At 51.0% G+C, this 26,146-nt stretch overlaps 1 protein-coding gene and 1 pseudogene across 2 annotated transcripts; one reads left to right on the top strand and one right to left on the bottom strand.

The window, feature by feature from the left end:
• The first annotated feature begins 932 nt into the window (after positions 1-932).
• TRAIP (TRAF interacting protein) lies at positions 933-26,097 on the top strand. Its single transcript, XM_082637528.1, has 15 exons — positions 933-1,126; positions 6,458-6,515; positions 6,988-7,071; positions 9,467-9,506; positions 10,112-10,239; positions 11,461-11,555; positions 12,056-12,169; positions 12,928-13,015; positions 13,768-13,857; positions 14,305-14,393; positions 22,325-22,480; positions 24,671-24,719; positions 24,993-25,142; positions 25,254-25,304; positions 25,526-26,097. Exons 1-15 carry the CDS (start codon positions 1,029-1,031, stop codon positions 25,649-25,651), a joined length of 1,416 nt encoding a protein of 471 aa, XP_082493654.1. The 5' UTR covers positions 933-1,028; the 3' UTR covers positions 25,652-26,097.
• Positions 1,962-2,150, bottom strand: LOC309813799 (small nuclear ribonucleoprotein G-like; annotated as a pseudogene). Its single transcript has one exon. The product of its transcript is annotated as a small nuclear ribonucleoprotein G-like (transcript).
• Positions 26,098-26,146: the final 49 nt, after the last annotated feature.

Raw genomic sequence — 26,146 nt, forward strand, 5'->3', positions numbered from 1 at the left:
CTCTGGGTCTACTTCAGGTAGAACAGATCAGCTTTATATTATGGGGCTCTGTACAAGGTTTTTTCTGGGGAGAGGGGAGTAACACTGCTAAAAATAATTAATCATGAAAACTCCTAGGAATACTTGTTCCAGCCCAGATCAGCCCAGGTGAACTCACCAGGTATGCTGCTCTTTCTCAGAGAGGACCCCAAAGATAACTTCTCTGATGTGGGAATAAGAAAAAGGTTTGTTAGTCACTCATCTATGAAGCATCTGGGCCTCCAAAATTCCAACCCTACTGCAGCCCCGAGGCAAAACTTGATCCTCTTGAGAGCTAGGAGCTAAAGTCAGGATACTGGCCCTGCCACCTCTAAACTTAGGGATCATCAAGCTTTGCTTGTATAGAGCCAGGGTGAGCTTGAGGTGTCTGGACCTGTGTCCATCTTTCTAGGACCACTCAGAGCGGAAGGCTGAGAGGGTGGAGCGTTCTTTTGGTCTGGGAACTATGGGCTTCCACCATATGGTCGAGCACTGTCCAGAGCCCAGGGGACCCGCTCTCCATCGGGACCGTCGTCCCATTCCCCTACGGCCGCGGTCTTCTCGACTCCCCCGAAGTGCAGAGGAGGCTGCGCCGAGAGAACAAGGCTGAGAAGCCCGTGCCCAGCGCACCTGGCACCAGCTCTGGCTTGGGACCATAACTCCCAGTCTTGCCCCAGAAAAGGGCCCGGCCGGCGGCGCAGCTGCGCTCCTGCGGTACCGGCGGTCTTCCCGCGAGCCGCCTGAGAAATACCGCTAACAATTTCAGGCCCGCGCTCGGCCCCAGGATTCTTTACGGCCGCTGGGCCGTTAAGCCCCGCCCCTGAGGGTTCGGCCAATCCGGACCCAACCTTCAGTACGCGCCTTCACGTTCCTTGTTGCCACTTCCGATCCGCTCCCGGAAGTTGCGCTGCGGAGCCAAATTTGAAGCAAGCTGAGACGCGGAGGCACGGCCACGAAGCTGAACCCGTCGCGTTTTCCTTGGCTACCTTGGCCACTTGAGACCAGTCATCATGCCTATCCGTGCTCTGTGTACCATTTGCTCTGACTTCTTCGATCACTCCCGCGACGTGGCCGCCATTCACTGCGGCCACACTTTCCACTTGCAGTGGTGAGTGACTGCTCTGTTGGAGCTGGGCACTCGCCCCCGTACTGCTACAGGACTGTGGGGTGTCGGGCCTCCGGGCGACCCGACCCCGGAGCCCAGACTGGTGATGAGGACGGCATTAAACGGTGTCCCACGAGAGTTCCTGACCTGGGCAGAGGCGGGTTATGGCAGGCTTCCCGGAGGAGGTGACAGCTGAGCTGAGGTCGGGGGTACAGGATTGGCCTAATGAAGACAGAGTAGGGGTTTCTTTGATCGACTTGCAAAGAGATGCGATTTCAAAATTATTACCGCGGGCAGAAATGAACTTTCACCACATTAGCGAGCCCTTTTGTTTCTTCGAGACCTAGTAGACTACTGGCTACCCGATTTCTTGTGGTTTGTTTGATGGTTTGGAATGATTCTGTCCAGAGTCACCTCGTTGGTCAGACACTTCAGTGTATTCACTGACCCCAGCAAACCCAAGTTAACATCGAAGGGTAAGGAGGTGCTTTCTAATCAAGCCGTTCTGTTGAGTGTGCAGCTAGTGGGGAGATTCCTCTAGCAGCTGTGAACAGGCTGATTCCGAGCTCCTTTTTTAATTGTGGTGAAATATGCGTAACATAAAATTAACCATTTTTTCATTTTCCTTTTTTTTACTATACACTATTTTATTATAGTAAAAAATATATAAGATAACATTGAACATTTTAACCTTTTTAAAACTTTTGCAAAAGTTTACTTAACAAAAAAGTTCAGTATGAAAATGTACACAACCTGATTTTTATATCATAGTAAAACAGGCCCTTTGGAAAGGGAGCACGTGGAAACAATTGATTTCTCTGGTGAACACAGCCATTGTTTATACTTGTTTCAAAACTTCTAACATGCTACTCTTTCCTCATATTACCACCATTTCAGTATTGTTCTGTTGCCCAGTCGTTGCCATCTCCACACATTCACCTATCACAAGATTCATAAAGGGATCAAATTCCTGCAATATTCCTTGGACATGTCTGCCACAATTTAATTTCAATGATAACTTCTTCATAAAATTTTAAAATGTATCAGAAGGGTGTCTACTCAGTGAGCTCAAAGATGCCTTGCATTTTAACCATTTTTAAGTGTACAATTCGTGGCCTTAAGTACATTCACAACGTTGTGTAACCATCACCACTATCTATTTCCAAAACATTTCCATCATTCCAAACAGAGCACTGTATCCATTAAACAATAATTTTCCATTCTCCCCTTCCCACAGCCCATGGAAACCTCTATTTTACTTTCTGTCTCCTTGAATTTTTCTATTCTAGCTACCTCATATAAGTGGAATCGCACATTTGGTTCTTTCGAGTCTGGCTTATTTCACTAAGTGTAACATTTTCAAGGTTCATCCATGTTGTAGCATGTTTCAGAATTTCATTTTTATGACTAACTAGTATTCATTATATGAAAATACCTCATTGTGTTTATCCCTTTGTCTGTTAATAGACATTGGGTTGTTTCTATGTTTCAGCTACTGTGAGTAATGTTACTATGAGCATTGGTGTACAGGTATCTGTTCACGTTCCTGCTTTCATTTCTTTTGGGTTATCCCCAGAGGTGGAATAGCTGGATCATACGGTAATTCTATATTTAATTTTTTGGGAAGCTGCCTTACTGTTTTCCACATCAGCTGCACCATTTTACATCCCCAGCAACAATGCACAAGCGTTGCAGTTTCTCCACATCCTTGCCAAAACTTATTTTCTGTTTTGTTTTTTTTCCATAATAGCTATCCTAATGGGTGTCTTCTCTTTTACTGTGTGTGTTTAAAGCTATCAGATTCCCAAAAAAAAAAAGAAAAAAAGAAAAAATAATAATAATATAGTTACCTCAATTCTCTTTATTTATTTATTTATTTATTTGCGGTATGCGGGCCTCTCACTGTTGCGGCCTCTCCCGTTGCGGAGCACAGGCTCTGGACGCGCAGGCTCAGCAGCCATGGCTCACGGGCCCAGCCTCTCCGCGGCATGTGGGATCTTCCCAGACCGGGGCACGATCCCGTGTCCCCCGCATTGGCAGGCGGACTCTCAACCACTGCGCCACCAGGGAAGCCCTCAATTCTCTTTTTGTTACTATTTTTATTCTGCTTGAGATTCATAGGTTTCTTTAACTTGTGGAACAATTACTTTAATCAGTTCTGGGAAATTATCAGCCATTATCTCTTCATGTATTGCCTCTATTCCATTATCTCTTTTCTTTCTATGTTAGTTTTTCATTTCTGCTATAACAGATTACAACTAATTTAGTGGCTTAAAAAACACAGATTTATTATTTTATAATTCTGGAGGTCAGAAGTCCAAAATGGGTCTTGCTTGGTTAAAATCAAGATGGAAGTGGGGCTGTGCCTTCTTTGGCTCATGGCCCATTTCTCCATCTTCAAAGTCAGCAGTGTTACATCTTCAGCTCTCTCTGTATGACTCCAATACTCCTGTCGCACTTACAGGGACCCTTGTGATTACATGGAACACACCTGGATAATCTGCCCAACTCCTTAACTTAATCACATCTGCAAAATTACTCTTGTCATAGAAGGTAACATATTCACAGGTTTCAGAAATTAGGACGTACACTTCTTGAGGGGAGGACATTATTCTACCTAACACTTTCTTTCTGGAATTCCTAGTTATATGTATGCTAGACCTTCTCTCAGTATCTTTTATATCTCTTATCATTTCTCATGTATTTTCCATCTTTCTAATTCTTGGTGTTTCCTCTAACCTATCTTTCAATATACCAGTTCTTCAACTGTGTCTAAACTGCTATTAAACTCATCCATTGAATTCTTAATTTTGGTCCTTTTTTCAGTTTTAGAATTTCTGTTTGGTCCTTATTAAATTCTGATATGTCACCTTTTATTTTCAAATTCTCTGCTGATATTTTCTTTCTTTTTTTCTTTAATTAGAAAAAATTATTTATTTATTTATTTATGGCTGCGCTGGGTCTTCGTTGATGCGTGTGGGTTTTCTCTAGTTGTGGCGAGCGGGGGCTACTCTTTGTTGCGGTGCACGGGCTTCTCGTTGCAGTGGCTTCTCTTGTTGTGGAGCACTGGTTCTAGGCGCACGGGCTTCAGTAGTTGTGGCTTGCGGGCTCTAGAGCGCAGGCTCAGTAGTTGTGGCGCATGAGCTTAGTTGCTCCACGGCATGTGGGATCTTCCGGGACCAGGGATCGAACCCGTGTCCCCTGCATTGGCAGGCGGATTCTTATCCACTGTGCCACCAGGGAAGCCCTCTGCTGATATTTTCAATCTTAATTTTTATTTATTCAGCATAATGTGTTTATTATGGTCTGTGAAAATCCGAATATCTTAAGTCTTTGTGGATATGTTCTGGTTTGCACTATGTAGTGCTTTTTTCCTTGTATAACTGTTTACTTAAAAAAATTTATTGAAATACATTACAGGGACTTCCCTGGTGGTGCAGTGATTAAGAATCCGCCCGCCAATGCAGGGGTCGTGGGTTCCATCCCTGGTCCGGGAAGATCCCACATGCCGCGGAGCAACTAAGTCCGTGTGCCACAACTACTGAGCCTGCGCTTCAGAGCCCGCGAGCCACAACTCCTGAAGCCCGGGCATCTAGAGCCCTTGCTCTGCAACAAGAGGAGCCACCGCAGTGAGAAGCCCATGCACCGTGACGAAGAGTAGCCCCCGCTCACCGCAACTAGTGAAAGCCCGCACACAGCAACAAAGACCGAACACAGCCAAAAATAAATAAAATAAATAAATAAAACCTTTAAAAGTACAAATATAATAAGTGTGTAGCTTGCAGAATTTTCACAAACTGAACACGCCCTTGCAACCAGAATTCAGAACAAGAAACTAGACATCAGCACTCCAGAAACCTCCTCCTGAGACAGGCTGGGACCTGGGACACTGCCAGAGTGCTTGCACTTGCACCTAGACAAACCTCTCCTCAAGCAACAGAATACAGAGAAACTATAGGGGACTAAAAATAACTACATGTGTGCAGCAGCTGGGGCAAATTACAAACAAAAAGTACAAAAAGGCCCAAACCCAGCTGTCGCTTCTGAAGTGCCTGGAGCAAAAGCAGGGTACTGTGCATGACCCCTGCACACAGCACCACCAAAGGGGTGGGCAGACTACCTAAGCCACCCCTGTGGCTCAATCTGCTGACCCGCCCCCTACACTCACCCCATCTAAGGAACCAGCTCCCCCACTGCCCCACAGTGAGCAAGCAAGGGCACCTGTTGCTTGTTTTTGCTCCCTCAGGTGCAACACAAGTCCCAGTAAAGCCTTGCCTGAATTTCTCCTCTGGCCTCTTATCAGTTTCTATTGATTAAAGAGTCCAACGACCCAGGTCAGTGCACTCTTTCAGTTACTCCCACCTGCCCGCCTTTCCCCCACACATAAGGATAGCCACTGTTTTGACTTCCAGCAACATAGATGAGTTTTGCCTACTTTTTTACTTTATGTAAATGGAGTTATACACAATATACCTTTTTTTGTATCTGGCTTCTCTTCCTCAACATTATATTTATGTAATTCATCCATAATTTGTTCTTAGTTGTAGACTCATTTGTTCTCATTGCTGTGTAGTATTCCATTGTGCATTGTTAGCTTTGTATTATAGGTATTTGAAAAATTATTTATAGAAAAAAAATTGAGGCCTAGGATTATGGTATCATCTTCCTGAAATGACTCTGTTTCTCCCTGGTCCCTGGGGGTGGGATTGTTTACCAGTAGGAGACTATGTTTTGTTTTTGTTCCTGTTTTGACTATGCTGCACAGCCTGTGGGATCTTAGTTCCCCCACCAGGGATTGAACCCAGGCCCTTGGCAAAAGCACAGAGTCCTAACCCCTGGACTGCCAGGGAATTCCCTAGCAGGAGACTATTTTAATTAAAGTTTAAAGCAGATGGTGCATAGCTGGGCTGTGTTTTGCTTTTACTGCTACTTGCTTTTACCTCTAGTTTATCCTTAATTTGAAAGTGTACCCCTTTGGAGCCCCAGCTTACATGGGGGTATTATTACAATCCCCATCTCTGAGGGAGTCTGGCTTTGACTGTTGACCCCCCACGCCCCACTCCAAGCCTAGAACGTTGACAAAATTGCAGCTCAGGGGTAGGGAAATCCAAGCCAACAGGGCGCAAAAAAGGGCCAGTTGGTTGGATTGCTTGTACCAGTCAGGCCTTGTGGGATATACCGTCATGGCCTGTGGTGCTGCCCTCCTCCTGGGTAGGCAGGCGTTGGGTCGAGGAGGAGCAGGACAGGCGCTGTTCTGGTCGGGGTGGCTACCTGGCCTGTATGTCTTGCTCCAAGCCATGGCTCACAAGTCTGTTTTTCTGTTTCTCATTCCAGCCTAATTCAGTGGTTCGAGACAGCACCAAGTCGGACCTGCCCGCAGTGCCGAATCCAGGTGAGGGTGGTAGGATGAAAACACCTCAGCTGAAGACAGCTCCTTGCCAGGGAGCAGGAATGAGGAAAGATCTCTGAAGCTAAGCAATGTCTTTGACCTATTTGGACCCTCATGGTTTGAGGCTGGTCGAGCCTCACTTGTGCCCAAGGATAGCAGGCGGATGGACTCATTGCCTGGGCCAATCTTCACCTGGGTAGATTTGGTCTCCTTCCCTGCCTTTCCCCTGCAATGCCCAGCACCTAGAGTTGGGGTTTCTTTTGAGCAGTTACCACATGGGTCTGCAGTGAAATAACTTCAGTAACCACCAAGCTAGTGGCACAAGCTTGGGCCACCTACAGGGTTACAGAGGTCCTCTCACTCCAAGGGATGTGCTGTGAAAGGTTAGGCCTGAGATGGGCTAGGCTGAATGTACACCCTTGTCCTCCTTGCCCGTGACCCAGCTGTGCAGTCATACTGTATCTTGTTCTTTCAGGTCGGTAAAAGAACCATTATCAATAAGCTCTTCTTTGACCTTGCCCAGGAGGAGGAGAGTGTCTTAGATGCAGAATACTTAAAGGTACCCAGAATTTATCTCATTCTACTGAACCCCAAGCCCTCTGAGAGTTCACTTTCTGCTCCTACCCAGGGAGAGTACCTCGAGTATGGAGATGGAGTTCTGGAGGGAAGACTTGGTAGAGATTTCAAGGCAGAGGCTGAGAGAACAGAGGACAAGTGATGATGCTACAGCCATTGGAGAAATACGCTGTTAGTGGGGAGGGGGGCCACTTGACTGTGAGTCCTCCCCTGGGGATTTCAGAGCAATTCTGACCGTAGTTCAGAGTGCCTCTCCTGAAGTTCCCTCACCTCGCAAAGGGTCTACAACCATCTTTTTAGTCCTCAGCCAGGGAATGTGTGTGAACCTACTGTTCACAAACCTGCCTGTGCTTCAAAACTGCCTGGGGAACTTGGTATATATCCAGGTGCCTGAGTCTTTCTCAGAGCAGGAATGGAGGGCAGAGCCCCTGGAATCAAGATATGCAGCCAGGATAGAAACCCACACTGCAGGGGAGGATGGGTGGATTCCCTCCTACACTTATACTGCTTCCCCTCCAATTGTACAGTTTAGCTTTCTTTGTGCACAAAGGGATTGGATTAGCAGAAACCTCTCAAAGAAGTGGGATTGGGGTTCGCAAGTGAACCTGGACTCTGAGGGTTAATTTGCTGGTCATCTGTCAGATCAGGATTCATTTGGCCCTGGTCCCAGGGTGCTGTGATGTCCTTGGAACCTCACTGCTTCAAGAACGTGGAACTTTTATGCTTAACGCTAACATGTTCATCGTCATGGTAACTGCTCCCAGTTTTAAGCCATGTCCTCCTGTGATAAAGGCAACAAAGGCAGTTTCATTTCTTTCTGGCCTTCTGAGCCAGATCTAGGAGACAGGGAGGCAAAATCTTGAGTAGTTTGGAGCAAGGGCTTGGAAGGCACCCTGCTTGGGTGTGGAAGGAGCCAGGGGACTAGCAGTAGCTTTGGGCTGGCAGCCATTCTCAGGCAGCCCGTGTGTGCCCTTCTCTACCCACCACTTCCACCCCAGATGTCCGGCCTATTTGACCAGCTCAGCCACCAAGAGCTCCTGCCCCAGAGTCCTGGGTAGAGAGTTTGACAACAGGGACTTATCCATGCACTGGGGCTAGGCCTTAGTATTGGTCACATGTGATATTCTGATTCTTTTTTTTTTTCTAAACTTATTTTATTTTATTTATTTATTATTTTTGGCTGCGTTGGGTCTTTGTTGCTGCGTGAGGGCTTTTCTCTAGTTGCATTGAGCGGGGGCTACTCTTCGTTGCGGTGCACGGGCTTCTCATTGTGGTGGCTTCTCTTGTTGAGGAGCACAGGCTCTAGGCACATGGGCATCAGTAGTTGTGGCTCGTGGGCTCTAGAGCGCAGGCTCAGTAGTCATGGCTTGCCGGTTCTAGAGCACAGGCTCAGTAGTTGTGGCGCACGGGCTTAGTTGCTCCACAGCATGGATCATCCCGGACCAGGGCTCGAACCCGTGTCCCCTGCATTGACAGGCAGATTCTTAGCCACTGCGCCACTAGGGAAGCCCAATATTGTGAGTCTTGCGTTGACCTGGGAAGGGTAATCTGGAAGAGGATTTTTCTGGATTGCATCTAGCTACCACCATGGACCCTAGGCCAAGCCTTTCAGGTCTGCTGAGCCTGGTTTTCCTGCTTATGGAGTAGGCATGTCTCTTGCCCACAGGGGTGTTGAGTACATGGGACTCCTGAATGGGAGCTGGGCTCAGTTCTGCTTCAGTCTCTCAGTGGTTCTGTGGCAGTGGCTTCGGAACATATGCACGCACTTTGAGAGGCCCATTTGACCCTCACAACAGTCTGGTTAGAGCCTAGAGGTTTCATCCAGGGGTGCAAAGTTGTCCTGGTTCACCTACCTATTGGATTCTGGGGCTGGAAGATTCATGGTGCACAGAGCCAGCTTAGAGCTTGGAGAGGGGCAGACCATGAAGCAGGCAGGACCCAGGGTGGAGGGAAGCAGTGGTGGCCCAAGGTGCTTGGACATCCCAGTTCTGTGTCCCCAGTGAGTGCAGCTAATGCCAGAGAGGGTTAAGGCCAGCACAGGTCCAAGGAAGCGATGGAAGCCTCTGCCATGAGACTGACTGCACAGGCGTAGCTCCACTTCTTTTGCCCCTGTTATGCCTCTTTTCCTGTCCTAGGGTCTTGTACCTGAGATTATTTTCGTCCATTTTACCTACTTTTTAAAAAGGCACACAGAGATAAAGCAGGGTTTCTCTCTCCATTGTTGACTTAGCTTGGCCTTGAGGTGCGTAGGGTTCATGCTTCCCTGGGCCCATAGGCCTCCTTGTCCCCTCCTGGGGCTCCCCACGAGCCTTATGGGAGGCTGAGTGGAGGCCAGCTCTGATGCCTTCTTGCTGCTTATTTTGGGTATTGCCTTGCAGAATGAACTGGATAATACCAGAGCCCTGCTTTCCCAGAAAGGTGAGTTCCCAAGGGGCCCTGGGAAGACCCTGACTTGGGTAGTGGAGGGAGAGGCCCTGGGAGGAAGGCCTCCAACCTTCTGGCAGAGCCAGGGGCTCTCCCTGCTTCATATGTCCAAGAGTCCTATCAGCTCTTGTGATTGGCAGAAAAGAAAAGGAAAGGGAGGTGACCGAAGCTGTCCACCTAGATCAGGTGAGCCTCTTCTCTTTGTCTGAGGCTGCTTGCCTAGGACCCGGGCTGGGAGGGGGCTATCTGATAGGACAAAGTATTTGTAGGTGAGGGTTCCACTGCCAAATTTGGCAGGAACTTGTTTGGGTTCTGGGATGATGAATTAACTGGACCCACAGGAGCACGGAGCAGTGAAATCTTTACTCAAGTAGTTCCAAGCATCAGAAAGAGGGTCTCATCCCCTGAAGGAAGAGACTCTGGCTGGGTGTCCCTGGTTTGGTGTCTGCCAGAGAGAGAACCGGGCCACCCAACTTTCTGGCCTGAGACTTGTTCCTCACCTGGCTCTGGGGTGGTGTGCTGGAGCCCAAAGGCCCAGGTTCTCATACTACAGTGTGGACGGGCCTCTCCTCTCCCTCCATCCCCCACCCTTGCTCCAGAGAAGGAAAAACGAGACAGCCAGCTCATCATTGACACTCTGCGGGACACGCTGGAAGAACGCAACGCCACTGTTGAATCCCTGCAGAAGGCCTTAGACAAGGCTGAGATGCTGTGCTCCACCCTCAAGGTGGGTCCCCAGGCCTTGTGGACACAGATTGCTGGGGAGATACAGTTTTAGTCCTGGACTCATCACTCTGGGCTTCTCTTTTGGTTCTGCCTTGGTCAATACCTTGGTTTGTGCAATTGTAAAATGGAGGCAAATCCCATCTTCCCCAGGCTTCCCATGCTGTACCCATCCAGCCCATGAGAAAAGCGTCGTATTGCCTGCACTTATGGATTTTGTACTAGGTAGTTTCGAGAGGTGAGGCCTGCCCAGTGCTTCATGGAGGGGCTGCTCAGCCAAGACCTCAGTGAGGCTGGGCCGTGTTTCCAAAAGTGGTTTATACTCCACTGACAAAGCCAGCCTGAAGAACCTTCCATTAGCACTCTAGTCCTTGGCTGGGCTGCTCTCTGGAGCCAGATCAAGCAGCATCCCAGGGGCCTTTGAAGTCGGCTGTGCTGAGCTGACCGGGCAGATCAAAGCCTGCAGAGCACATGGCTCTAGACCCAAATGAATTTTGTATCAGCCTGGGTTGGTGAGCCTCTTGCTCTCCAAGGGGCATGAGGTGATTGATTTGAATCCACAGTTGATTTTCTGACCTCGTAGGAAGGAGCAGTCCTTGCTGGATGCCATTTGAAAGGGAAAGGGAGCCATCCTTGTGAACAGATAGGGCCCCAGGGTGTTCATTGTTTCTGTCTCTGCTTCGTGGCTGGCCTGGATCACGTGGCCTGGCCAGTGGGAAGGAAGGAGTGAACCAGCACCTGGCTGCAGAGCAGGAGTCTGCTGGCAGTCCCAGGTCAGAGATGAAGTGGCCAGGTACTGAGGGCAGCCTGGCCAGCTGCCTCTGGCTCAGCTCTCCTACCCCGGCAACTGTCCATAGGTCTAGATGGTGGATAGCACAGCCTGGATTTGTGCTCCAGGCTTCTTCAGCTTCCTGCACAGCAGGCCACAGGACCCTGGCAGCCCCCAGCAGGCCTATAGATCCTGGGAGTGGGCTGTGCCTATGGTAAGACATATCTCAGGAGGAAGCAAGCAGGGAGGTGAGGAAGCAGCTGGCCTAGGGCCTCTTAGCAGAAAAAGCACAAGCCAGAGTGGGGCCCAGGAGCCTTACCTCCTGGGGGTTGGAGCATATGCTTATCAGCATTTTCAAAAGCATACAGTTCTAGGGTAGTGTTCTCCCAATGACTTTAACCTTGGCCCCTGGGAGCCTCCAAGCAACAGATATGTAGGGGTACGTTTGCTCTTCAGAAGCAGATGAAGTACTTGGAACAGCAGCAGGATGAGACCAAACAAGCACGGGAGGAGGCCCGCCGGCTCCGGAACAAGATGAAGACCATGGAGCGGTGAGCTTGGATCTGGGGCCTGCCCTGTGCCCTTGCACCTAGGGCCCTCTGGGGCACAGCTCTCAGGACTGCAGCAGGGGCTGACTCACCTCTGTAGCTCGACTCTCCATAGGCCATGGGGAGCTCAGGCCAGCTGAGTATGGGCACAGGTCTTACTCAGCCTCTGTGGGCTCCTCTACTTTCCATGGGGGCTCTTGCCACACTCCTCCCTGTCCCTGTTGCCTGTGGCCAAATGACCTGGCAGGGCTTTTGTTCCAGGAACCTCTCTCTGGGGATCCCTGACCTGAGGCTCTCTGTCAACACCCCTTCTTCCTCAGCAGCATCGCTGCAGCTGTGCTTAGCTCTGCTGTGGGGCCTTTCTTTGGACAGACCTGCCTGCTGAAGCATCCTAGCAGCTCAGGCTGTCACCATAGCAACGGCAGCAAAGGGAAGCAGAGCTGCACTGGGTATCTACCCATCAGCCTCCAGATTTTAAATGCCGTGGGCTGGGTGTTTTTCAGGATTGAGCTCCTACTCCAGAGTCAGCGGCCCGAGGTGGAGGAGATGATCCGAGACATGGGTTTGGGACAGTCAGCGGTGGAGCAGTTGGCTGTGTACTGCGTGTCCCTCAAGAAGTGTGTACTCTGGCCCCTCTATCCAAGCCCAGGAGCTAAGCCATGGCACCCCAGCCATGCCTCTCCGTCTGTTGCCCATCTCTTGTAAAGCACAGCAGGTGGAGTTAAGGGGCAGGCTCTGGAGCCATGCTGCCTCAGTTTGAACCCTCACCCCTTTCACCATGTGGCCAGGAGCCAATTTCTTAACCTCTCTGATCCTCAGCTTCCTGAATGGAGGTAATAATAACTTGCCTCACAGGATTATTGAGAGAATTGAGTGTGAATTATAAGTGTTATTTCTAAAGACGTTGGCACAGCTTTCTGAGCCATGAGCCCCATCATGATATCTGGAGCCTGTTTCCCATCAGCACTGTTACTGACCCTGCCTGGCTTGCATCAGAAACTCAGCTCAGATGTTCACTACAATGGGTGTGAGGTGGGAGAAAAGGGACCACTTGGCTGACAGGCATGGAGGATCCCAGATGCCTCGTGTAGGGGTCAGGTGGTGTAGGGGGCCTCGTAGTGGGACCGGGGCTTCCTGCGCACCCTCTCAAACCGCCAGTGCCTGCGGGCAGGCAGGGAACAGAGACTCACCAGCTCTCCTTGCATTGGGCTCCGGACCCTCCACAGCACCACCTGGTCCCCTCTGGGCTCAGGTGTCAGGGTAGGAATGAGAAGGGCTGAGGGCTTGGGCTGGTCTTTGTGTTTGGTTGGTGCTGTGGCTCAGTCTGACCAGCAGGTGTCTGGTGCTGACATGTCTTTCCATGGCCCCTTTGTAGAGAGTACGAGAATCTAAAAGAGGCGCGGAAGGCCTCAGGGGAGCTAGCCGACAAACTGAAGAAGGACTTGTTTTCTTCCAGAAACAAGGTAATTCAGTGGGGAGCTGACAGTGAGGGGAGAGGTGGCTGTCCTTTTGTCATGCTCATGTGTGTCTCCTAAGCAAGGCCATGGGGCTGTTGGATGACTCACAGAGGCTGGTTTCTGATCCTTACTGGGCATTGACTCTGGCTACATGGCTTGTCCAGTTAGGGTGGCAGATCAGGCAGGTATCCCCCCAGCCTCTGCACACTTCTGTTCCCCTCTGCTCTTCTGGGTACCTCTCAGCTGGCTGGAGCACACAGGTCCCAAATGTGACAGCTTCAGGAGCCTGTTTTTTGTTCCAGGCCCAGAGTAGGAGGCCTCTTGTTTTGGGGTATTTTTTGTTTTGTTTTATTTTGTTTGTTTGTGTTTTTTGGCCACGCCGCTCGGCTTGTGGGATCTCAGTTCCCCAGCCAGAGACTGAACCTGGGCCACGGCAGTGAAAGCCTGGAATCCTAACCACTAGACCACCAGGGGACACCCAGTAGAAGGCATCTTGGAACCTGATTCAGTCAGCACAGCAGTTTTTATTTCTGGGCATTGTGCATCCATGGGCAAGGGTGTAGGAAGTAGCCCTTGCTCCTGGGCAGCTCCAGATGGACATTGCCGGCCTAAGGTCCAGCCCCATGGAGCTAGGGTCTCCCTCCCGTGTTCCCAGCCCTTCTGGACGCCGGGCTACCACGAGCTGGTGTAGCAGCAGGTGCGGGCAGGGCACATGGGCACCCCTTGGTTCATCCTTTTCTCCTTACACTTTCTTGTAGTTGCAGACAGTCTACTCTGAACTGGACGAGGCCAAGTTGGAGCTGAGGTCGGCCCAGAAGGACTTACAGAGTGCTGACAAGGAAATTGCAGTGAGGGACATCTCTGGCCAGGCGGGAACGAGGGGTGGCTTATGTGCCCTCCAAGAACAGGGCTGGCTAGTTCTGCCCGCGAAACCTTGCACCAGTCAGTGGTGGTGGCTCTGGGATCCCTGCATCCTCCTGGGTCAGGGTGGGTCAGGACATGTGCCTTGGCCCTTGGTCTGGAGCCGGGGCCACCTCAGCAGAGGACAGAGAGCACCTGGGTCTTCCTCACAGTCTGTCCTGTGCCTACATCCTTGAGACCACCAGAGTAGGGGCTTCACCAGAGAGGGGTTCTGAGGTCGGGTGGTCCTGGCCTCCTGAGCCTGATATTTGGGTTTCAGGCCTTGTTCTGTTCCCAATGGGCTTGCCTTTCGTGTGTGGTGCTCAGTCCTTGGCAGTCCCTCTGGACTTGGTGCCTCAGCATCTCTTTCACTCTCTTCTCTTTCCTTCCCCAAGAGCCTGAGAAAAAAGCTAACGATGCTGCAGGAAACCCTGAACCTGCCACCAGTGGACAGTGAGACTGTCAACCGCCTGGTTTTAGAGAGGTTTGTTGACCCTCTGGGGTGGTGCAAGGGCTATAGGCTGGAGGAGCTCCCTGGTAAGGGTGTCCTCACTCCTCCTGGCTTTGTGTGAGTGGGTGGCCCATGTGGGCCTGAAGGCTGTGGACCCCCTGCCCTGGGAGACAGCCAAGATTTAGCTGGAAAGCAGCTTTGAGGTAGATTCTGGGCTCTGACAAGGAGAGGCCAGGGGAGGCCAGAAAGGACCTAGGGCTGGTCAGAGAAAGGGCAGGAGCACCAGCTCAGGGCATCCTGTTTATGGAATGGCTCACCTAATGTATCCGTCTGCCCCAGGTTCTGAAACAACCACGGAAATACTGTTAACTCTCTTCTGGTTCCAGGAATATGCACATTAAAGCTGCCAGCAGAGGGAGCCAGAGGCAGAGGGATGGGTGTCCTCCTTCCGAGTGTTCCACAGAAGCCAATGGGCTGAGAGGGTCCTCAGGGCAATCTCCTGCCTAGCAGCCCTCCTGATGGTCCAGACAGAAAACACAACCCAGCAGCCCAGCCACTTTTTTTTTCCTGAGCCACACGGCATGCAGGATCTTAGTTCCCCAATCAGGGATCGAACCCATGCCCCCTGAATTGGTAGCACGGGTCCTTAACCACTGGACCACCAGCGTAATCCCCAACGACTTTTTTTTTTTTTTGGCTGCGTTGGGTCTTCATTATGGTGCATGGGTTTCTCATTGCGGTGGCTTCTATTGTTGCAGAGCATGGTCTCTAGGTGCGTGGGCTTCAGTAGTTATGGCGCGCAGGTTCAATAGTGGCTCACGGGCTTAGTTGCTCCACGGCATGTGGGATCTTCCCGGACCAGGGCTCGAACCCCTGTGCCCTGTATTGGCAGGCGGGTTCTTAACCACTGCGCCACCAGGGAAGCCCCCCAGCCACTTTTATTTGAGCCATTTTTCTTTTTTTAAAATTTAACTATTTATTTATTTAGGCTGCGCAGGGTCTTAGTTGCAGCGTGAGGGATCTTTAGTTGTGGCATGCAGTCTTCTTAGTTGTGGCATGCAGGCTGTTATTTGCAGTGTGTGGACTTCTTAGTTGCGGCATACCTGTAGGATCTAGTTCCCCGACCAGGGATCGAACCCGGGCCCCCTGCATTGGGAGTGTGGCATCTTACCCACTAGACCATCAGGGAAGTCCCTTTGAGCCACGTTTCAAAGTTGGAAAATCATTATGCTCCCTCTTCCCCACATCCGCTCAGTTGCTAGAGCCTGCCCATCTAACTTCTGTGGTGCCTTCCTGACCCTTTTCCTTGCTCCCACCTCCGTGTGAGGCTTGTGACCCATCGTCCCACTCCTCCCCACTGTCCTGTATAGCAGCCCCAGGGCATCATGCCACTCCCTTGCCAAACATCTCCCAGGACGCTTGGCACTGGCCTCAGGCACTCAGGGAGCTGGCCTTGTGGGCTGCGGTGGATATTCAGGCTTCAGCCAAATCACACTGCCCAATGCAGCAGAACACCCCTTGCCTTCCTGCTCCTGTGCCCTCCTGTGTTTTTGCTCTTCTCCACACTGAAGTGTCAGCTGCCTTGCAGAGCCTTCCCTAGTCTCCTCAGCAGAAATAAGCTCACTGTCCTCTGCACAGGTAGCACTTCTTATTCAGATGCCGTCAGCTGCTAGGGTCCACAGAGGTGCTCTAGAGGCTTTCTGGCGCCTGGTCTACCCACTGTGTACACACTCGGCTGTGAGTAGACCAGGAGCTGCCTCCTAATCTGTGTCCCCACCATCAGTTTCCTCACACACACGCTCCTTCCCCCACACCATAGTACCCGGTCAGCGTCTGAGGTGCGCAGTGAATGCATGCAAGCCAGTTTCCTCTCATTCTCCTACCTTTCATTCCTCAATCTTTCTCTTTCCTTTCATACTTCAGGTCCTCCAGTGTTTCTTTTTTTTTTAAATTATTTAATTTATTTTTGGCTGCGTTGGGTCTTCGTTGCTGCACGCGGGCTTTCTCTAGTTGTGAGCGGGGGCTACTCCTCGTTGTGGTGCGCTGGCTTCTCGTTGCAGTGGCTTCTCTTGTTGTGAAGCATGGGCTCTAGGTGTGCTGGCTTCAGTAGTTGTGGCTCGTGGGCTCAGTAGTTGTGGTGCACGAGCTTAGTTGCTCTGCGGCATGTGGCATCTTCCTGGACCAGGGCTTGAACCCGTGTCCCCTGCATTGGCAGGCAGATTCTTAACCACTGTGTCTCAAGGGAAGCCCCTTCCAGTGTGTCTTTATGGAACCAGGGCTGCCTGCCTGCCCCAGTTTAGGTCTGAGGGCTGTGGGAGTGTGATGGGCACATGACTCTGTGAGGTCCAGCCTGTGGCTGATTTTGACAAACTAAGCTCTGTTTCTGGTCCCTCCTACCTACTCTACCCTCAGAGCCCATCGGCCCAGCCACCTTGGACGCCCCAGGTAACATGAAGGCTCTGTCAGGAGCTTGGCAGGTATAGTACCCACCCTCAGGGAGCTGTTAGTCTCAGTGACGATCTCATGTAGATAGACCTTTAGAACCCAAACTGGGTCAAGGCAGAAAGTAAAAATGCTTTTTTTTAGGATATCACTCAAGGCTGCTGTCTGCAAGCTCCCCATCATGCTCCCTCCACTCTCTATTCCATGGGCCTTGGTGTTTCCACACACTTGTCATCTGTGTCTGGCGTCCACAGTAAGGGGGAGCACAAGCACAGAGGCTTCCTCCAGGTGCCCAGGGACTTTCCATTTCTGCTTTCGCTTACTTTCTTTTTATTTATTTGTTTGGTTGGTTAGTTGATTGCACTGGGTCTTTTTTTTTTTTTTTTTTTTTGCGGTACGCGGGCCTCACTGTTGTGGCCTCTCCCATTGCGGAGCACAGGCTTCGGACGCGCAGGCCCAGCGGCCATGGCCCAGCCGCTCTGCGGCACGTGGGATCCTCCCGGACCAGGGCACGAACCCGCGTCCCCTGCATCAGCAGGCGGACTCTCAACCACTGCACCACCAGGGAAGCCCTGCACTGGGTCTTAGTTGCAACAGGCAGGCCCCTTAGTTGCAGCTTGCATGCTCCTTAGTTGTGGCACGTGGGCTCCTTAGTTGCGGCAGGTGAGCTCCATCGTTGTGGCATGCAAACGCTTAGTTGTGGTATGCATGTGGGATCTAGTTCCCAGACCAGGGATCGAACCTGGGCCCCCTGCATTGGGAGCTTGGAGTCTTATCCGCTGCGCCACCAGGGAAGTCCCAATTTCCTTCCTTTTTAAGGCTGAATCAGCAATCGCATTTTAAATTTGCACACATTCTTTCTTGCTCACTGAATGCATCCTTGGCAAAATATGCTACCCCTTGTTTTATGGTCTAGCATTTTCATTTCTGTCAGGGCCAGTGTTTGCACATCATGGCCTTTCTCTTGGACTTCCCTCTCATGCTTGGGGGTCCTTGGCTGCCTGTGGCCCTCTGAGGAGGAGTAACAGAAAGGTGTCCTGGGAACCCAACCTTTATGGGCAGGGATTGGGGGAATGTGCAGTCACCTGGTATCATGTCTGAACCTAGGTGCAGGGGGATTTGCCATCAGGTCCAGTACTGGCTGCCCTAAGATCCCGTGGATGGTTTGCAGGTGACTTTAGGAAAGGCCCTTCTCATTCTTGGCCCCAGGTACCAGGCTGACTTCCTGGTGCGCACTCCCCGATGTAGGGAGGGGTGGCACCAAGCTTGCACCTTCCATCAGTACCCCCATTTTCAGGCTTGTTTAATGCATCTGTAAATCCAGGTCTTCCGCGTTCCTCCCTTGCATCCGTAGCCCTCTCCTGGTGGGTTCTGGCTATTGTGTAAGTCTCCTATCCCCTGGCCATGCTCTCTCCCAGATTTTTGTGGAAATCTATGGGTACTGATGATGGCTGCCCATTCCATTTGTTGCAGTAGGGTTATCCTTCACTCCTGTCATTTTAGGGAGGCCTCAGGAGGTAGCTATCACCCCCAACCACAGAGGAGGTGTTTGGAAGACCTCTCCCATGGACCCCAAGAGCCCCTGACCTCCAAGCTGAAGGGAGTTGGGGAGGCCTTTGCTTAGGGTAGGCCTGCCGGTTGCCATGAGTTCATGGAGGACACACTGACTAACTCCCGTGCCACACAGGTAATAGGTCTGCCCAGGGCCTTGGTTGAGTTTTGGAAAGAGGGGTGTCTTGCCCCAATTCCACAGTCCTCTGGCATGAAGCCCTGTATGTTGGCCATGGGTGACTATCCCAAAGATGATGGTATCACCCAGGAGGACCTAAAGCCAGGCCCTCAACCAGTTGGGGGGTGTATGTGGCCACTGAGCTCTAGACTCTTCCACCTTGTCAGACAGACAGAAGGTGGGAAGGAAAGAAAGACCATTGGCAGGAAGAAAAACAGGGTTCGAGCTTATAAAAGAAGAAGGATTTACCAGGAAGTGTCTGAGGGAACAAGAAATGTGTTTATATGAGCCAGATGGTATGCAGGAGTGCGGGAGGCACAGAGAACCTCCTGAGTCTTGAATTTAGTGTTGGGGATGGCCAGGAAGTGTGAGTGAAAAAGATTGGCTTGGCTTGAGCCAAGGCTGAGCACATGCCATGAACACCACTGGGCAAGGTCTGAGGCAATGGCAGCAGGAAGTCCTACCCTGAGCCACCTGGAGGGCAAAATGGCTCTCATAGTCAGACCCTGCCTGCCTCCTGAGTGCACCTCTCCTACCCTGGACCTGGACTTGCTGAGGTTGGTAAATAGTGGCAGAGTAACAGATCTTACAGAAGATTGGCATGGGGCTTCCCTGGTGGCGCAGTGGTTAAGAATCCTCCTGCCGGGACTTCCCTGGTGGTCCAGTGGTTAAGACTCCACACTCCCAACGGAGGGGGCATGTGTTCGATCCCTGGTTGGGAAACTAAGATCCCACATGCCACACAGCATGGCCAAAAGAAAAAAAAAAAAAAAGAATCCTCCTGCCAATGCAGGGGACACGGGTTCAAGCCCTGGTCTAGGAAGATCCCACACGCTGCGGAGCAGCTAAGCCGTGCGCCACAACTACTGAGCCTGCGCTCTAGAGCCTGCGAGCCACAACTACTAAAGCTCGCGTGCCACAACTATTGAGCCTATGCTCTAGAGCCCCTGAGCCACAACTACTGAAGCCCACGTGCCTAGAGCCTGTGCTCCACAAGAGAAGCCACCGCAGTGAGAAGCCCGAGCACTGCAATGAAGAGTAGCCTCTGCTCACCACAACTAAAGAAAGCCTGCGAGCAACAACAAAGACCCAATGCAGCCAAAAATAAAAATAAATAAAAAAAATAAAATTATTTTAAAAAAAAACAAAAAAAATATTGGCATGAGTGGTCCTGACTGCTGCTTTATGCTGTACTTCCCAGACGGGGAAGCAAAGCAACGCATGGAGTCGGGCTGAGGTGGTCTATGCAGCCTTTGCTTCCACCTACAGGCAAGGAAAGGGTAGAGCTTCCAGGGGTCTGGCCAGGGAAGGAAAGAGTCCAAGCTTCCCAGATTGCTTACCTACCCAAGTCGGTGCAGGTAGTTCCTTTCCTCTGATCTGCACACCCCATCTGGCTCCTGGCCAGAGGCTAATACAGCACAGCTCATCCCTCTGTTCCTGAGTAGTGAGAGTAGGGCTGTGGGCAGCTCTGAAAGGCTCCTGAGGGAAAGAGTGTTCTTGGGGCTTCCCCTGCCACTCCCCGGAGTTCTCTGATCACAGGAGCTGGGGAGCCCCACCAGGTCTGGATGGGCTAGAAAAAATCCTGTTGGCTTAAATTTTATAATAGAATTATACCCCTCCCCCATTAAAAAAAGTAAAAACACATTGTTGAGAATTTGGAAAATATGGACTTATACCAGAGGTAGTCACCATTGACCAGTGGTATATTCCCTTCAAGTCCTTTTTCTCTGTATGTGGTAGAGTGGGGGATGTGTGTGCACAAGTCATGTGATTTTACTATACATAGAGTTTTCTTTGTTTTTTTTCCCCCAATTTTATTGTGGTAAAATATACATAACATAAAATTTACCAACTTTTTTTTTTTTTTTTTTGGCTGCATCCAGTTTAGTTGTGGCATGTGGGATCTTTGCGGCATGCGGAATCTTTCACTGTGGCACGCGGGCTTCTCTCTAGTTGTGGCGTGCGGGTTTTCTCTCTCTAGTTGAGGCACGCAGGCTCAGTAGTTGTGGCGCATGGGCTTAGTTGCCCCGCGGCATGTGGGATCTTAATTCCCCGAGCAGGGATCGAACCCGCGTCCCCTGCATTGGAAGGCAGATTCTTTACCCCTGGACCACTGGGGAAGTCCCTTACCAACATTTTTAAGTGTATAGTTCAGTGGTATTAAAGATGTTCATAAGGTTGTGCAACCATGACCAACATCCATCCCCCGAATTTTTGTCTTGTAAAACTTAAATTCTATACTCATTAAACAGTAACTCCCCATTTCCTCCCCCTCCCCCTCAGCCCCTGGCAGCCACCATTCTCCTTTCTGTCTCTATGGTCTTGACTACTCCAAATACCTCATGTAAGTAGAATCATACAGTCTTTTTGTGACTGGCTTCTTTCAGTTGGCATAATGTCCTCAGGGTTCATTCATGTTGTAGAATTTCCTTTTTAAAGCTGAATATTCCATTGTATGTATATACCACATTTTGCTCATGCATTCTTTTGTAGATGGACTCTTGGGTTGCTTCCACCTTTTGGCTATTGTGGATAATGCTACTGTAAACACGGATATACAAATATCTCTTTGAGATCCTGCTTCCAGTTCTTTTGCACATACACCCAGAAATGGAATGCCTATATCACTTGATAATTCTAGTTTTAATTGTTTGAGGAACTGTCTTTCTATTTTCCACAGTGATTTAATCACTTTACATTCCCACCAACAGTGCACAGGGTTCCAATTTCAGAACATCCTCACCAACAGTTATTTTCTGTTTTTTTTTTTATAGTAGCCATCCTAATGAGTGTGAGGGGTGTCTCTTGTAGTTTTGATTTGCATTTCCCTAATGATTAGTGGTATTGGGGGTCTTTTCATGTCTTCATTGGCCATTTGTTTGGGGGGGGGTTTCTTTGGGCCATGCTGCAGCTTGTGGGGATCTCAGTTCCCAGACCAGGGATTAAACCCGGGCCACAGCAGTGAAAGCCCAGAGTCTTAAACATTAGGCCATCAGGGAACTCCCCTTTATTGGCCATTTATAAATCATCTTAGGAGGAATGTCTGTTCAAGTCCTTTGCCTATTTTCGATTGGGTTATTTGCTTTTTTATTGTTGGGTTTTAGAAGTTCTCTATATATTCTGGATTTTAATCCGTTAACAGATATATGATTTGCAAATATTTTCTCCCATTCTGTGGATTGCCCTTTTACTCTATTGATAGTATCTTTTGATGTGAAAAATTTTTAATTTTTGTGAAGTCTAATTTTTCTGTTTTTTCTTTTGTTGACTATAGAGTTTTGTATTGCTTTTTAAATTTAACATATGAGCACTTTCCCATGTTATTAAATTTACTCTCTAGAAACGCTACTTTAATGTGTATATCATATTCAAGCTATGAAAGTACCAGCCCCCTAGGGGAGTCATTTTGACAGTTTCTAATATTGTGCCATTTGTCATAATACGTAGCACTGGAAGGGACATCCCTCTACTTCAGTCTGTGGTCACCTCTCTGACAGGATCCTTGCACTGCATTCTGAGAAATGAGGCTACGTGAACAAAAGGCCTTTTAGTTGTACATTTGGGTTTTGTGTGAGTTTTTGCTTGCTTCCTTCCATGTCTTCCAGACTTCCACTGTGTGAAGGACTGAGCCAAGTGGTTTTTTCTGTAGAGATTTGGGCTTCCTTGCAGGATGGCTCTAAACCAGGTGTGGGCTCCAGGCCCCTGGAGCTGAGCCATCTCTGATGCTTGAGGGGCTTTTGTCCTTCTGGGCTGCCACTGTGGTCTTGATTAACCAGGCCATCTCTGCCTATAGCCCAGCTCCTGTGGAGATGCTGAACCTGAAGCTTCGCCGGCCAGCCTTCGGTGATGATATTGACCTCAATGCCACCTTTAATGTGGATACTCCCCCAGCCCAGCCCTCCAGCACCCAGCATGGCCATGCCAAGAGGCTCTTCCCAGAGAAGGCACAGTAAGTGGTAGTCCCTGGCCCTTCCACAGCCTGGAGGGAGGATGGCTAAGAGATCTCTGCAGGTCCTGCCCTAATAGCTCTGAGTGGCTGACAGGGTAGTGAGGGTCACCTGGGCTTGGCCATGGCCATGGCTTTGGTTCCAGCTACCTTTCTGCCCTCTCCTGAGTACTCAATCTGTACAAAGCCCTTCTCTTGCTTGTCTCATTAATCTTCACAGTCACCCTTCAAGCAAAGTTGGGGATGTGAATTAGAGAGAACACGGGGGTCCCAGTAGGGGCAGGTCTGGGCTGATGCTGTTGGGAGGCAGGGTGCTCCCAGTACCTTGAATGGGCTCGCTGGAGTCTTAAGTCAAGGACTCTGAACTTCCTCTTCCACTGTGTGCACCACAGGCTCATGCTTGAGGCAGGACCATATCAGACCATGGAGCCCAGAGCCCTACCACTTAAGGAGGTAGCCCACAGGGGCAGACATGAAAAGCTGAGGCGCTGCAGTGGGATAGGTGGGACCTGCACTAGCGGTGCGGTGGGACTGGGAGTGGGGAGGCTGTCTCCTTGGCCAGGCAGGCCACTAGTTCATCATGGAGACAAGAGCTACTCCTGTACATCCATGTAGGTGTACGCTGCTCAGGTAAGGGAGTCGGGCTGAGCAAGTGTTTTCTCAATCAAAGACTTTGGACATGAGAGAAAGAAATTGAGATGTTAGGCAGTGGAGGTAGAGGAGGCCCAGGGAGAGGACAAAAGGGAAAGCCAGCTGGATTATCCACCCCTCCCCAGACTCAGGGGCAGAGACACCAGTGCTGTATAGGGCCAGGCCTGGTAGCAGTGAGAAACAAACCTAGAGCATGTGGGCTACAGTCAGAGGGCCTATCAGTGCCTGCTCGATACTCTGGCTTCCTCTAGTTGCCTCTTTAGCTATAAAGGTTGAAAGTGGGCACCTGGGGCCTGCAGGCTACCATACCTTTTAGAGACATTTCTCCCATCTTCAGTGCCTGTGAGGGAGGTGGGTGAGCCCAGCCTCCCCAGAACCAGACTTGCAAGTGGAGCAAGAGGAGATTCTTCCCATGGTCATCATGTGGCATCACCACAGGCTATGGGGGCAGGAACAGTGGGGTTCAGTATCTGCAGGCCCTGATCCTGCCCCTGTCCTTATGGTTTTGAGAATCCACAGGGTCAGCCTTAGGTTACCATTCTCCCACTCTTCTGGGAAGATATGAGAAGAGGGTATCCAGGTGCTAGGGTCCCCAGGAGTTGGATGGAAACACTGTGTCCAGCTCTGGAACTAGGAGTGGCAGACCAGGGCCTGGGGCCGTGATCTGTTCTGCCCCAGACCCTCCCTGCACAGATTTATCTAGGGAGATGGCCTAACCCTGTGTTCTGAGAGTACTTTATGGGCTCTCTAACTTACTGAGGGTCCTCTGGAGGTGGTGGCCCCTCTCTGGGCAGATGGGGCTAGGCCTGAGCTCATTTTCAGGGCATGAGTGGCCTTCCTTCTGTGGGTAGTGAATTTGTTGGGCTCTCCAGCCCCACGTACAGCCCAGGATGCAGTGAGGTGACTGAGGGCCCATCATTCCAATGGTGAGCATTCCAGTGGAATTGGTTTGTCCCTGAGTGGAAGCCACAAGACTGGAATATGGCCCAACCTCCCCTGCCTCTACCACTCTGGTGGCTGTGGCTATCCAGCTGTTCACAGACCTGCTCTTGGGGTGGGGATTACTGAGGTGCCTTGCCCAGCACGCAGCCATGCCACACAGTGGCTCCCCAAGGGGAATGTGCTGAGCCTGGTTCACCTGCCCCCCCTTTTAAAACTATATTTGTTTGTTTGTTTGTTTGTTTATGGCTGCATTGTGTCTTTGCTGAACGGGGGTCTTTCTCTAGTTGCGGCGAGCGGGGGCTACTCTTCCTTGCAGTGCACGGGCTTCTCCTTGTGGTGGCTTCTCTTGTTGCAGAGCAGGGGCTCTAGGCATGTGGGCCTCAGTAGTTGTAGCTCACGGGCTCTAGAGCACAGGCTCAGTAGTTGTGGCGCACGGGCTTAGTTCCTCCGTGGCATGTGGGATCTTTCCGCACCAGGGCTCGAACCTGTGTCCCCTGCATTGGCAGGCGGATGCTTAACCACTGTGCCACCAGGGAAGTCCCTCACCTGCCCCTTATGTTTTGCTCACCTGCCTCTTGTCTTCACGTTTCGCTCTTGCAGTTCTCCCGTTCAGGACGTTCTCAAGAAGATGCCCAAAGGCCCCAAGCAGGTAAGGCTTCCCAGAAGAAACTCAGGCAATCACCCTCCAACTCTGGCCCGGACTGAGTATGAATCTGGCCTTCTGAGAGGTCAGGGTCTTGCTAGAGCCCTCTCACCCCTGGAGGACTGAAGCACTTTGGAGCCACCCTGGGAACCCTACTCACTGCCCTTCCTGCCTCCTGGTGAGGCATCAGAGATCCTGATTCTGTTCCAACACACCTCCTACCCTCCTCGTTTGCTGCCATCCGGCTTATCAAGCCTGGCTCTGGGGTCTCTTCTGCAGGAGTCCCAGCTCTTGCTGGGTGGCCAGCGCTGTCTGGGAGAGCCTGATGAGGAGCTGGCTGGTGCCTTCCCTGTCTTCATCCGGAATGCTGTCCTGGGCCACAAACAGACCAAGGAGACCAGGGCAGAGCCCTGTCACAGCACAGATGCAGTGAGTGTGGTTTCCTACAAGTGGCAAGTGCCAGCCTCCTTGGGGGTGGGGCTGGGTGGCCAGCCCCCTAGCCCATTAGCCTGGCCCACTCACCTCTTCCTTCTGCTTTAGGTAAGGACTGGCTTCGATGGACTTGGAGGCCGGACAAAATTCATCCAGCCTGTATCCTTGTTCTGTAGCATTGGGCTGAGCTGAGCTGTGGTGCCCACATCATCCCTCACCTGTACCCCCAGACCCCAGCCCACCGGTGGCTGCAGCCCCAGGTGTGCAGAGCCAGACCTTACTCAGTATAGCAGGGCTGCCCACCACCAAGTCTGAGCCTTTCCTGCCCTGCATTCCATTCCAGTCCCCTCTTTAGGCCTCTTCCTTGACATTTCCTTCAGACTGACAGGACTATGATCCGCTCACTGCCCGTTAAACCGAAGCCCAAGGCCAGCGCTAAGCAGAGACTGGGGTCCAGGACAGGGCTCCCTCCCCACCAGGCCAAGCTGCGCACCTTCCCGTGGTAGTGAGAACAGTGAGTCTGATCAGTGGCCAGATACATGCCTCTGACTTATAGGCCGAGGACTGCTGACTGGCTTGGCAGATGGTTTGCGGGGCATGGCCCCTCTTCTAGGACCAGCCCTGAGGACAAGGATAAACAAGAAGATGGGGGTGAAGGTGAGGCCCAGAAACTGTGCTTTTCCTGCACACACGCCCTGCCCCCCCCCCCCCCCCATCATACTGGGTCTCCCTGTGAGAGCTGATGTGATGAGCTCACTGTTCCCGCCAGCAGGGCTTGCTCCTTATTCCAGGCTCCCATTTATAGCCATGATCAGATGTGGCTGGGCTGATTCTGGTCCTCCAGACCAGGGTTTTTTGTTGACTGTAAGGACCAAAGTGCTTGAGGCTTCTCAGGCAGCCTCAGCCTGCCCAAGCTTCTGCCTGTCTCTGACTTGCTGTTGGCCTGGGCCAAGCAGGGCGGGGAATGGGGGATGGTGGTAGGGAGAGGAGGGGGGCCAGAT

Source organism: Mesoplodon mirus (genome assembly GCF_964341445.2).
Source record: "Mesoplodon mirus genome assembly, chromosome: 12".
In the NCBI taxonomy this organism is placed as follows: Eukaryota; Metazoa; Chordata; class Mammalia; order Artiodactyla; family Ziphiidae; genus Mesoplodon; species Mesoplodon mirus.